We start from the raw sequence: 14688 nt of genomic DNA on the forward strand, positions 1-14688 counted from the left end.
TCCTATTGCATATACGTATTGTGCATGAATAACATGTACGTCAAAAGCAGGACATGAACTCAGAAAAAACACACACAAAAATATACAACTCTTATTATGCCTTTTATTCAGGTTTGGCTTTTCCCCCAATTCTCCTGATGAAAATTATACTTGGCTATAAATATGAAAAAAGAATGTAAGGAGTATTCTGTTTTCAACTCTAAAATACAGTACATTTTCTAAAGGTTCCCTGGGCTGGCATTTGCACATAAGAATTAGCTCCAACTACTGCCTTGCTGAATCTCACAGCTAATAGGGTATGGTTCCTTTGCAATATTCTTGAATTACTTTTCTGTCAGCAATGTTCTTCTTGCCAATGTGAAAAATCTATTTCAGGCTGACACTGCAGAAGCCACAGAAATCTCTGCCTGCATTTTAAGGGACATTCTATTCTCTCTTTCCAAAGGGTGGTTAGCTCGCCCCGCTTTTAAATTTCTAGGATCCTGCCAGGATGGCTTGATTGCATAAAATGACTCTAATACAGAATAGCATTCACGGCATCAGGACCATGAAGGCAATAAGAGTATTCCACCATGGAAAGTACAAAAACACCAGCAATGCCAGAAAGTGTTACTAACTGCAAGCAAACATTGATTGGCTACTATTTTTTTGTGTTTAGCTATAAGACAGAAAGGGCAAATGCTGATTGTCTGTTAGGCTCACAAGTCTGTTAGACTAAAGACTCACAAATATGTAAACACGCCTGTGCTCCAAGTACCTTTATTGCTGTAAACAGTCAGAACAGCCTGATCAATCCAGACCACATTTTAAAGGACTAAAAGAGATGGTTGTCTGAGAGATCAACTGCCATTCAAGAGAAAAGCAGCACATGTTTATGTTTATCTCAGAGTAGACACAGGCTAGTCCTCCCTCTCTGAAAGCCCTTAAAAATCTATATAATAGAATTTTTTTTTTAGTTTTCCAATCAGGGTGTGTTCATACATGCTGGCTAGTCAGGACTTTCAGCTGTAATTCAAGGAGTTTGACAAAAGTGGGGCACTAACCATTCCCAGATTAGCTGTTGGGGAGAAAATGCATACATACCTATAGCCCCAACAAGTCACCTCATAATAACTTAACAATCAGAAACTTCAGCTGGTCCAGAACACAGCAGCATGTGCAATACTGAGTGTACCACAGTACCTCCATGTAACACCATTCCTATGTGAGATGTACTGGCTCCAGTAGACTTCCAGATGCAAGTCAAGGTACTGATTGCCACCTTTAAAGTCTTGCACGGCATGCTGCCAGGTTACTCGTGGGACTGCTTCTCCCTGATGGTTTCTGCCTGTCCCACTGGATTTGGCAGAGTGGGTGTGCTCAGCTCCCCAATGAGGCAACATCACCTGGTGGGTCCTAGGAAGCAAGCCCATGGAACAGCCTCCTTGCAGAGATACAGACAGCTCCAACCCTACCGGCCTTTTGGAGAGCTCTGAAGGCCTTGCTCTTCCCCTGGGGGCAAGGCCGTTAAATCCCTGGAGCTCTGGTGAGGACATACGGCATGGCAACTGTGAATGAACTGTATTTTTGACCAGCACACAAAATCTTGCTTAGTCAAGCCAGTCTCTTCCTTGTCTTCCCCACCAAGCCACAGGTACTCTCTTTCCTTTGCATGAGTCAGGAGATAAGAAGCTCCCTGCTCTGATCTTAATTAGATAATTGATTGTTTATTTATTTATTTAATGGATTTACAAGGCTGCCCAATGCAAACAATGTGTCTCTGGGCAGCGAACAACAAAAACAAACAATAACACCCTCCCCAAAACCCCACACGTCAAAAAGATACCCAGTATATAAAATATAAAATGGTGACCAAACACAGTAATTAAACAGCACAAAGGGGACTTCACTCAACTAGACGCAAACACCTGGGGAAAAGCCAGGTCTTAACGGCTTTTCTAAAGGCAAGCAGAGTTGGGGGCTTGCCATATATTGAGGGTGAGATCATTCCAGAGAACAGGGACAGCCACTGAAAAGGCATGTTTCCTAGGTCCCATGAGATGGCAAAGTTTAAAAGAGAGAACTTAGAGCATGCCTTCCCTATATAAATATGTGGAGCAGGCAGATGTTCTTGGGAGAAGGTGGTCCCACACTTTGAATCACACCCAGAAGCCTATTGGGAGCCAGTGCAGCTGGCAGAGTAGTGGTGTCACACAAGTGAAATTAAATAAAATAAAAATCTTCATCACACAGAAGAAAATACAGACACCATCCATGGCCACTGAGGTAAAGGGGTTAGAAAGAATCCCAGAAGCCATGCTCTGCATGCTTTCCCTGTCTAGTTAAATTCAGTGTTGTAGGGATAAGCTTTTGTGATGGTCTTGATCTAAATCAGTGTTTCTCAACTTTGGCAGCTTTAAGTTAGGCTGGGGAATTCTGGGAGTTGAAGTCCACACATTCTAAAGTTGCCAAGGCTGAGAAATCGAGATTGGTTAAGCTTAAACATTCCCATACAAAAATAACATAAGACAGCTACACATTTGACAAATTAGTTCAGTCCTAAAGTAATAGATATTCTTCACCTTTTACATATCAAGTTTTATTCCTTTCCTCTATTACCTACTGTATATCATAAGCCTCATACAGCAGCTACTTTCTCCTCTTTCCTTGAGAAGAACCATGAATCTTGATGGTAAATCTATAAATATCCATTTTCACTGTCAGTTCCTAAAACACATGTGTTAAGTTATCATGAAATTAATATGGAACTTACCAGTACAAAGTAGTATGCATACAGAGCTACTACATGGTGAATTACAAAAAATATATCCCCAACTGCCTTCCAGTACAAAATAATAAGCAACAAATCTAAAAAGGAATAAAGAAAGGGTCAGTAAAATTCTATATTTATTATATTTAAAGCTATTTATCTATCTATCTATCTATCTATCTATCTATCTATCTATCTATCTGTCATATTTCTTCACCACCCATCTTGTGTTACAGTGACTCTGGGCAGTTTACAAGTGAATAAAAGAATAAAAGATTCATTATAAAATATAAATATACATAAATATAAAAATATAAAACAGTCTTAGTAAAATTTTCCAGGGCCACATCAAGGTACCAACTATCCCCATGATCGGCTATCCCCCCTATTAAAGCTTTTAATGCTGCAAGAATTTAGGGAAATATTAAAATAGAAATCAAATCATACAAACATTCAAAGTACAGGAAGTCCTCAACTTACGACAATTGGGACCGGAATTTCCATTACTAAGCGATGCGGTCGTAAAGAGTGATTGCATTGCTTAGCGACAGCAATTCCTGCAGTCCCAGTTGCCATCATTAACCAAATCCCAAGGTCGTTAGGCAAGGCAACTTCCTGACGACATCCCACAACTAAAGTCAGTGGGGTTGACTTTGGTTGGGAAGCCAGCAGGAAGTTGCAACTCCCAGGCCAGCAGGCAGGTAAGTGCTGCTGCCAGGTGGGGGAGGAAGTGAGAAGGTGCATGGGGGAGGGTTGGGGAGGCTGCATGAGGGTGTGTGAGGTGCCACGCAGGTCAGGGAGGGTGTGTGAGAGCTGCCACATGGATCGGGGAGGATCTGCAGGGGTGCACTAGAGGTGCCGCATGGGTCAGGGAGGGTGCGTGGGGGTACACGAGTGGCTGGTGTGAGCGCAGAGGGGCTGGGGAGGGTGCGCAGATGGGGGAGACTCACTACAGTGACTTGCGACCTTTACTGCCAGCTTCCCCATTAACTTTCTAGGGAAGCCAGGAGGAAAGGTTGCAAATGGAGGTCATGTAATTGAGGGATGCTTGGCAACCGGTCGTAAGTGCAAAGGGATTGCCAAGTGCCCAGATCACAATCACATGTCCATGGAGGTACTTGGACAGCTGTAACTCCAAGGACCAGTCGTAACCACCATTCATTCAGCACCGTCATAACTTCAAATGGTCACTGAAGAAATGGTCATAAATCAAGAACTACCTGTAATTTTCTTGCTCGACAGTAATCCCCACCTAAAAGGTAAGGCATGCTTACCAAAAGAGAAAGTTTGTGTCAAGCTCAGCCCAAGAACGACAAGGAATTAATCCAGCCAAACTTCAGTTCTTTATTTGCTCACACCGTATAGACAGAATCTTGCCAGACTAAAGCTACTCTACCTAGCCTAAGGGGAAATAACCTGGGAGGCTCTAGGCATGGCTACTCTGAATCTTTTTCTTCCCACGTTCCAGCTCTGGACTATGTTTTCTCTTATCTCACTCCCCTCCTCGGAATGTGCTTCCTGAGAACCAGCTGCATTATTGTAGTCCATCACAGTTTGGCATTATTACTCTGAGCATATGAAATGCATTTATAATGCCACTTTAAAACAAGTGAAGTACCTGGGTAACATATTGTCACTGAACTGGTATACTCCACTGTATGCAATTATATAATGAGAGGGCAGCTCTGAGAATGTATGTGAAAATCTTCTATGTGGGTTTATAAAGTCTTTTATCTTCTAAACCTTTACCATGTTTCCTACAATGCAATGACGTGCATAATGCACACTCACTTTTTATTCGAAAAGATCCAGTGTTAAAAGCTAGATGCAAAATATAGTTACAGAACTTGGTGTACAGCACTTTTTTTGCACCAAATATTTAGCATAAACTATTTATCTTGCAGAAAATGAATGTAATAGCACTGAAGTAATAAATCATATGGAAGTGCACCATTACAGTTAGAGATCTCCAGTATAAAGGGTTATTCCAATATTTAGCAAGAATATTTCTTGTCCTCCCCCACAAATGCATCATGTCTACCCCAAAATATCTTCTGCATGTTGTGGCAGTGGCAAGATTAAAAATTCATTCTACTGCTGAAAATAGCATTCATCATCACCTTTGGATACACCTCACTATACAATGTGATATGATGTGATGTGATTTGTTTCATTTATTCAATGTATATGGCTGCTGAACTCATTGAAGTGACTCTGGGCTAACATAACATAAAAACAATAATCAGCAAAAATAGACATACATTACAGTTGTCAAACTTTTATTATTTTGAAAAAAAATTCTCTTTCATTTGTAACATAAAAGTGGAGTTCTGAATGCATGGAAACAAAAAGTATAATTGTGGATTGAGCCATTAAGTTCATAATGATAATGAATCCAGTTTTCAAAAATTGGGTCTACTTGTCAATTCCACTGGCAACATTTATAATGCAATCTGTCTAGAAAATCAAACTCCAAAGCATCGCACTGCAGTGTGGAAAGGGACATCACAGTACTAACATAGAAGGCAGAGAGAGATATGAGAAGCATCAACAAAATGACTTCTCTTTTTCTGTTATCAGGATAAAAGCTTTCATGTAGCCCTGACTTGCCAGAACATCATTAAAAATAGAGCCCCAGGCTTTGGTTTATGATCTCTTACCACATAAAAGTGATCATTCCTACTGATATAAATCCCAGATTTATATCACCATAGGAATTATCAAGGTAATCCTAAAGTTGCCTGATGTTTCATACAGTAGCAATCTCCTCCCATCTTATGTTTAGAAATATTGGTTTGATTTTTTTATTTAAGACATGCAAGAAGAGATGCATACTGTATTTATATATGTAGTGATGTAGTCTTTTAAAACTGGGGAAGTGTTGGTGAAGAAATTCAACTTTCAAAACAAAACAGCCAATATGCCTTCCATTTGATTAATCAATTTCCATCTCAAGGGGAACCAAGCAAAAGATGTGTAATTAGGAAGCTAAGTTTCCCTCCTTGAATGGTCCTCATTTCTTTTCTCTTAGTTATTTTTCTAGTTATTAAATTACTGATACCAAATTAGAGCTAGTGCCATAGAAGCAGGAAGAAAATGGGAAGAAAAAAGTAATTGTTACTCAAGCTTGAGAATATGAGAACTTGACAGAAGGAAGTATTTTGATACTTAATGCAATACTGTCATATTATGAAATAAAATAACCACATTTTATACCATATTTCTTATGTAAGGGAAATATGGTAATAATTCTGCTTCCTACAGACTTTCCTAAAGAGCAGCATGTGTTGGTAAACATTCTGCTAAAAGGTTCTTTCAAAATACAGATGACTTACAATAAATTATATACATAATACTTTACACATTACCTGAAATGAGGTAGCCTGAAGTAATAGCAAGATTTAGTTGCACTGTAGAAGGATCACCCCTATAAACAAAGACACCCAAGGAATTACATTTATGCAGACTTATAAGTGTGTGTTGATTAAATATACTGTAACACACTGTAAACATTTTGCATTTTGCTCACACTTATCTTTCCCCACATATCATGACCACTTTTTTTTTTTTTGACATTGGAAGAGAGATCTTACATAACTAACTCTGGTAAATGGCAAACATGCAAAAAAGCAGCTCCTGAACAGACATATTAAAAAAAAATAATGTATAATATTCTGACTTCAGCAAAGGATCGTTACCTTGTCATGGTGCTGGAGCTTGAGCACCTCAATGATGCCATGAGCTAAACCGTGAAGGGCCACCCAAGACGGGAAGGTCATGACAAGAGAGGTCAGACTAAATGCGATCCCTGGGGAAGGTAATGGCAACCCACCCCAGTATTCTTGCTGTGAAAACTAAATGGATCAGTACAACCAGAGATATGTTGGTATACCATCGGAAGATGAGACCCCCAGGTGGGAAGATGGTCAAAATGCTACTGGGGAGGAACAGAGGATGAGTTCAACTAGCCCCAGACGTGATGACGCAGCTAGCTCAAAGCTGAAAGGACAGCTAGCGGCCGACGGTGCTGGTGGTGAACGGCGAATCCGATGTTCTAAGGATCAACACGCCATTGGAACCTGGAATGTAAGATCTATGAGCCAGGGCAAATTGGATGTGGTTATTGGTGAGATGTCAAGATTAAAGATAGACATTTTGGGCGTCACTGAACTGAAATGGACTGGAATGGGCCACTTCACATCAAATGACCACCAGATCTACTACTGTGGACAAGAGGACCACAGAAGACATGGAGTAGCCTTCATAATTAATAGTCAAGTGGCTAAAGCAGTGCTTGGATACAATCCAAAAAACGATAGAATGATCTCAATTCGAATTCAGGGCAAGCCATCTAACATCACAGTGATCCAAATATACGCCCCAACCACAGATGCTGAAAAAGCTGAAGTAGAGCAGTTCTATGAGGATCTGCAGCACCTACTGGACAACACGCCTAAAAGAGATGTTATTTTCATCACGGGAGACTGGAATGCTAAGGTGGGCAGTCACGTGACACCTGGAATTACAGGTAAGCATGGCCTGGGAGAACAAAACGAAGCAGGACATAGGCTGATAGAATTTTGCCAAGACAACTCACTCTGCATAACAAACACTCTCTTCCAACAACCTAAGAGACGGCTTTATACATGGACTTCACCAGATGGACAACACCGAAATCAGATTGACTACATCCTTTGCAGCCAAAGGTGGCGGACATCTATGCAGTCGGTAAAAACAAGACCTGGAGCTGACTGTAGTTCCGATCACAAACTTCTTATTGCACAATTTAGGATCAGACTAAAGAGATTAGGGAAGACCCACAGATCAGCTAGATATGAGCTCACTAATATTCCTAAGGAATATGCAGTGGAGGTGAAGAATCGATTTAAGGGACTGGACTTAGTAGATAGGGTCCCAGAAGAACTATGGACAGAAGTTCACAACATTGTTCAGGAGGCGGCAACAAAATACATCCCAAAGAAAGAGAAAACCAAGAAGGCAAAATGGCTGTCTGCTGAGACACTAGAAGTGTCCTTACTCATGACAAGAAGTGGCCCAAGAAAGAAGGAAAGCAAAAGACAACAGCAATAGAGTGAGATATGCCCAATTAAATACAAAATTCCAGAGGTTAGCCAGAAGAGATGAGGAATTATTTTTTAACAAGCAATGCGTGGAAGTGGAAGAAGACAATAGAATAGGAAGGACAAGAGACCTCTTCCAGAAAATTAGAAACTTCAGAGGTAAATTCCAGGCCAAAATGGGTATTATCAAAAACAAAGATGACACGGACCTAACAGAAGAAGAAGAGATCAAGAAAAGGTGTCAAGAATATATGGGAGACCTGTACAGGAAGGATAACAATATCGGGGATAGCTTTGACGGTGTGGTCAGTGAGCTAGAGCCAGACATCCTGAAGTGTGAGGTTGAATGGGCCTTAAGAAGCATTGCTAATAACAAGGCAGCAGGAGACGACGGCATCCCAGCTGAACTGCTCAAAATCTTGCAAGATGATGCTGTCAAGGTAATGCATGCTATATGCCAGCAAATTTGGAAACCACAAGAATGGCCATCGGATTGGAAAAAATCAACGTATATCCCCATACCAAAAAAGGGAAACACTAAAGAATGTTCAAACTATCGAACAGTGGCACTCATTTCACATGCCAGTAAGGTAATGCTCAAGATCCTGCAAGGTAGACTTCAGCAATTCATGGAGCGAGAATTGCCAGATGTACAAGCTGGGTTTAGAAAAGGCAGAGGAACTAGGGACCAAATCGCCAATATCCGCTGGATAATGGAAAACGCCAGGGAGTTTCAGAAAAACATCTATTTCTGTTTTATTGACTATTCTAAAGCCTTTGACTGTGTGGACCATAACAAATTGTGGCAAGTTCTTAGTGGCATGGGGATACCAAGTCATCTTGTATGCCTCCTGAAGAATCTGTATAACGACCAAGTAGCAACAGTAAGAACAGACCACGAAACAACGGGCTGGTTTAAGATTGGGAAAGGAGTACGGCAGGGCTGTATACTCTCACCCTACCTATTCAACTTGTACGCAGAACACATCATGCGACGTGCTGGGCTTGAGGAATCCACGGCTGGAGTTAAAATCGCTGGAGGAAACATTAACAATCTCAGATATGTAGATGATACCACTTTGATGACTGAAAGCAAAGAGGAACTGAGGAGCCTTATGATGAAGGTGAAAGAAGAAAGTGCAAAAGCTGGCTTGCAGCTAAACCTCAAAAAAACCAAGATTATGGCAACCAGCTTGATTGATAACTGGCAAATAGAGGGAGAAAATGTAGAAGCAGTGAAAGACTTTGTATTTCTAGGTGCAAAGATTACTGCAGATGTTGACTGCAGTCAGGAAATCAGAAGACGCTTAATCCTTGGGAGAAGAGCAATGACAAATCTCGATAAAATAGTTAAGAGCAGAGACATCACACTGACAACAAAGGTCCGCATAGTTAAAGCAATGGTGTTCCCTGTAGTAACATATGGCTGTGAGAGCTGGACCATAAGGAAGGCTGAGAGAAGGAAGATCGATGCTTTGGAACTGTGGTGTTGGAGGAAAATTCTGAGAGTGCCTTGGACTGCAAGAAGATCAAACCAGTCCATCCTCCAGGAAATAAAGCCAGACTGCTCACTTGAGGGAATGATATTAAAGGCAAAACTGAAATACTTTGGCCACATAATGAGAAGACAGGACACCCTGGAGAAGATGCTGATGCTAGGGAGAGTGGAAGGCAAAAGGAAGAGGGGCCGACCAAGGGCAAGATGGATGGATGATATTCTAGAGGTGATGGACCCGTCCCTGGGGGAGCTGGGGGTGTTGACGACCGACAGGAAGCTCTGGCGTGGGCTGGTCCATGAAGTCACAAAGAGTCAGAAGCGACTAAACAAATAAACAACAATAATATTCTGAAGACAAAAAATTGAGAGGGGTCAGCCACTATTTGGCCAATTAGCTCGCTGACTTCCCCCACCTTTGCTTCTAGTATCTCAGCTTTGTTCAGGGAACAAAAACATCCCCATTCCAGCACAGGAAGTGAGCCAAAGGAAGTGAGTACATGCTAATAGCTGTGGTCAGGTTACCTCAGGGGTTTTGTTTAGTGAAGCAGAGGCCCCAGATGTCCTCCACATTACAGTTAAATATAAGCTTTTCCTAGAAAGGGTTGGGTAGCAAGTAGATATACATCTCTTACGTTTTTAATTAAACTTAGAGATAATTGACCAGCAAAAGAAATAACAAGGGACAGAGAAAATGGGATTTATAAACCAAGGTGTTTCTTACCAAACACGGTCAGCATTACTAGCTTCATCATATAATAAAATATACACACAAAATATTCCAACCACCAAGGCATGGAATGTAGATACTGTCCTGAAAAGACAAAAGCAATCCCATTAGGTATACGCTACCTTTAATTTGGTGTCACAATAATGAGAGAAACAAACAAACAAAACACTTCCTATGATCCTAAAGCGAGATTTGTGCAATAAAAATGTTTTCTTATGTACTGGACACCTCATTAAAAATTAAGTAAGGTTGATTACAATAATCCTATAGCTGTAACTCAGTAATTGGAACATTAATCCATACAGTTTTGCCTTGTCATACTGTTGTTGCATTTTGGGATGAAACCAAGAGATTGTTAATATGATTCTGGATCAACTGCTTTATGATGCAGATGTTCTTCTTGGCTGTATTTGGAACCTACAAAAATATCAAGAACCCTGGACTTTCTGGGCATGTGGGTTGGCTAAAAGAAGGAGAAGGAGAATCCTACCTAGATCTGCAGCAGTGAATTACTGACATGTGTTGTTTGTCAGTAGTTAGTCAATTAGTCTTTTTTCATCAAAAGGCAAAGATGATTTTCAGGCACTATGGTCAAAGCTTTTGGAGTTTCTTCAATTTATAATATAATTTCCAAGCCTTTTTTCCAGGCCTTTTTTCTTTAATTATTCTGCTTTTGTGGGCCCTTTAATGCTTGTATCTTCTTATTATAATTTTTATACCTTTTACTGAATAATTTTTTTCTTTAAAAAGGGCATGTACTGCCCTTATTATCCAAGAGAGACACAACATATACTATGCATTTCCAAAAATGATCGGGAAGAGGAACAACACTGATACTTATTTTCAAGCATATCAATACAGCTTGGAGATTCATAACTGAGGGGCAAAATATAGTGGCCTTATTTGCCTGGAAAAAAAAAGTATCCATTCCTGGTTTACAGAATTTCTATTTTCTATTATTGCAACATATCATGCTTGTTTGGTGCATTATCTTCCAGTTAGCTTTGTAGCTTTAATACATACATACATACTTATCAAAAATGTTATATTTTGTAATGTGGTCCTTCTGAATAAAATGCTTAATATCTGAGGAAAAACAAGTCTTCCACTATCCAATCATCTGGCTGCGCTCCAGGTCAGAGAGAAAAAAGTAGAACATTCCTATATTCTCTCAGATATGCAGGCTATTATTTTTTGAAATAAATTTCACAATGAAATGTAATTGTTTTACACTAAAAGCTATATTTACAGCAATAACTAACGAATTTTAGACTTCTTTAGGTAGGGAACTGTCCTCTTGTACTCTGTTAAATGCTTGCACAATAGGGATGTGCAACACATTTCATTTTGATCAAGAATGAAACATTGTGAAACAACCTGCTTCAAAGCAGGAACTGGGCTCTTTTGAGCAACTGCTTGAAACAATTTGGTTTGCACTTCAGGAAGTCATTTCATGAAGTACTGCACCTGAAAACAATCTGAAACAAAACATTCTGCACACCCTTAATAGATACTGATACCAATATATTAAATAATATTTTCTAAGTTCTACATTCATCCAACAATATATTTGTCAGATACTATGTAATCAACACTAAATGCAAGGAACTTCTGCAAGGAGTAGAATATAAATATTTTCTTGAATTTATAGAACAGGTGGTACATTATTCATGTTAAAAAATAATTAGTGTACATCATTGTGATCAGTTCACAAAAAATAAACAGGGTATCATATTTCGTTCCATTATAAATATCCTAGACAGAATGTACTTTGAATTTATGACATAATTTATGTTAGATTACAATTCTTGACAAAAGAACGTACTTTGAACATTACCATTTAACCAAATAAAGTATTTTTTTTAAAAAATCAGTACAATAACCAAGGATCTATTATTATTCATTAAATTTGACTTTATTTTAATAAAGTGATGACTTCTACATAAAGCACCCAAGGACAATTTTGTATTAAAGATTATTTTTAACACAAATCCTAAATATATTTTTCTAAAGGAAGTCCCATAAACAATCTGGATATTGTTTGAGCAAGTACACTACAGATAACAGCTTAAATATTTCAAACTTTAAAAAAAATCTATTTATAATTGTATAATATTGTTTAAAAAATTCTACCTTGTATTCCATTCGATTTTCTTCTTTTGGTCAAGATTATTAAAACCAGCTATTAGGCGTGAAGATATCCAAGAACTTAGCACATGGAAGGTAAGCTGAAATATAGCAAAACTGCTGACAGCGATACCCACATTGAGTTTATTAAAGATAGTCATCTTTCTTCTGCCTAATAAAAACACAATCCCAAACAGAATTCCTCAGTTCAGGCATGTGCAAAATAGTAATACTACTTGTAAAATCAACAGTAATTTACATTAAGACTAAAATTCTTGACAACGGGCATTGGACAAGTATATGTGCTGCTGGCAGAGTCCACCTAGATGATAAGTTGTGGTAGAATTATCTCTGGCTGCATGCATTGTCTCTTGCACACATTCTGGACTGTAGAAGTAATACTTTACATTTTCCAACCCACTTGTAAAAATTAGTCTAAATTTAGAGTATCAGAAGAAAATTAATGAAATTTCCACTAAATCTACAGCCAGGATAGACATGATGCAGTATTACAATAATGCCATCATACTTGTTATATATGAGTGGTAACTATGACAGTGTAAGGAAAGGAAAGCAATAGAATAGCCAGAGTAATCAAAGCCTGCCTTTTGCAGGTCTAAGTCTAGCCTCCAGCTATCATATAGAGTCATACAAATTAAGGTAGATCTCAAGACAATCCTCCAACCATCAGATAAAGCAGATAATACTGGTAAGCTTCCAATTTAATGACCACCTGTACTGTCCCAGAAATACCTAACAGAGCAAACTGCTCACATAGGAAGACTATGCCTTCCCACTGTTGTGAGCACCACTAATTTGTTCCTAGTTTTATTGGAAGGAAAGGTTAACTATATTCTTCGTGAAGGACTAATGACTCACTTATCATTGCAAGATGTAATGCAAATAATTAATAGAAATGAGATACACCATCCTGCTGCTACACCATTCCCTATTCTAGATGATGAGTTAATGTAGCTGTTACAGACCTATGAACAAACAAGAGGGGCTATAAATGGATTAACAGAAAAACACAGAATGCATATAGTACTAGCAGACACACGCTATCCCATTAACCAATAATAAGCATCTAGTCCACCTAGTTGCCCATGCTTCAGTCACCATCTATGTGTCTCCCACACCCCTAGAAAAGTGATTGGTATTAAAAGAAAGCTGTGATTCTTAAAATGGACAGAAGTGAAATAATTAAGATTACCCCTTCCAAACTTTTTACTCAGTTCATGTGTCTTTATGCCAAGGCTTTGTGGACCCATTTATCCATGAAGCCTTTGTTTGAAACATTAGCAAGACATTTGTAGAAGAGAATATGCTCTAACAGTTCATAACGCTCCCAGATTTCACTGCTTGGTGAATTCAACATCACTGGTATCATACAGTGAAAAGGAAAGAACATAGCAAGGTTTGCCAGAAAGGTAAATCTTTTCTGGTAGCAAAATGCTTGCAGATATATGTAGAAGAAATATGGACTGGGTTTCGTAATAACAGTGTTCCCCCCTTCACAGCTAATATCACTTCCTGACACATACAGTATATACTTCAAACACAGAAAAGGAAATCAGTACTGTGAACCCTGTACTGCCCACCTGAATTGAGCTATTTTGTTGATCCGTGTACATCCCAGCTCCCAACTTTCTGGACTAGATGAAGTAGCACCAAAAATAAGACTCTCCCATCCATGTGAAGGTCCCTCTGCTGATAGTACTCTCAACACATGAATGTTACAAGCGAAACAGAAGATATACAAGCCAGGTCTGAGAAATCTAATTCTCTTACATCCTTAATATATGGGGGGGTGGGTATTTGTGAACAATCCAACTGCGGGTCAAGGAATCATGACTAAAGATGGTATGGGAGAGATTACTATAGCTGCATTTTTTTTCCTATTGCTTTTATAGGAAGGCATGGGAAAAGTAATTGGAAATCTGGTAGATGAATTTTAATAGACAATCTTGTGTCTATGTCACATTTCTTCAGATTTAAAATTATGATTAATTGAATAGATTTTATTATTTCATGTCTATTGGATATTTATGACTATATTAGGAAGAAATTAGTGGGCCCAGCTACTTGTTAGAGATTGGTGTTTAAAACGTAATATTGGTTTTCTGATGATCATATATGCTATCACAATTCCCTTTGGGGCATGACTAATTTTATGTATTATTTTGAAAGGTCCATTATTCTAGATACTTATATCAATGGTTTGGAAACGAGTAGGTCAACATACATGTTTTTATTATTATATAAACACATACACACAAACACCACTGTCTGTCAGTTATACAATTTTCTGAAGAAGTATTTTTTCTCTGAATAAGTATTTTACTGCCAGGTATTCTCCTTAGAGAACTACTTAGAAACATGGATTGCATATATTGTTCATAAGCTTAATTGCCATTTTTCTGTTAATGGATTTAAATGTTTATAATTTAATACAATCAGTTTTGTTTAGTGCAAAAGTATGTTTTGCAGGCTTTTTTTTTCTTGC

General features: G+C 38.8%; 1 protein-coding gene across 1 annotated transcript in view; it reads right to left on the reverse strand.

Annotated features, from left to right (window-relative positions):
- Nucleotides 1–14688, reverse strand: part of TLCD4 (TLC domain containing 4) — a 36026-nt gene that overhangs the window by 15261 nt on the left and 6077 nt on the right. The window contains exons 2-5 of the mRNA XM_063298282.1: nt 12189–12354; nt 10050–10139; nt 6118–6176; nt 2753–2847 (exon numbers count right to left, since the gene is read on the reverse strand). Coding sequence (XP_063154352.1) covers nt 2753–2847; nt 6118–6176; nt 10050–10139; nt 12189–12343 — 399 coding nt within the window. The 5' untranslated portion in view covers nt 12344–12354. The remainder of the gene's footprint in view (nt 1–2752; nt 2848–6117; nt 6177–10049; nt 10140–12188; nt 12355–14688) is intronic.

This window comes from Candoia aspera, chromosome 3 (assembly GCF_035149785.1).
Source record: "Candoia aspera isolate rCanAsp1 chromosome 3, rCanAsp1.hap2, whole genome shotgun sequence".
NCBI classification, from domain to species: domain Eukaryota; kingdom Metazoa; phylum Chordata; class Lepidosauria; order Squamata; family Boidae; genus Candoia; species Candoia aspera.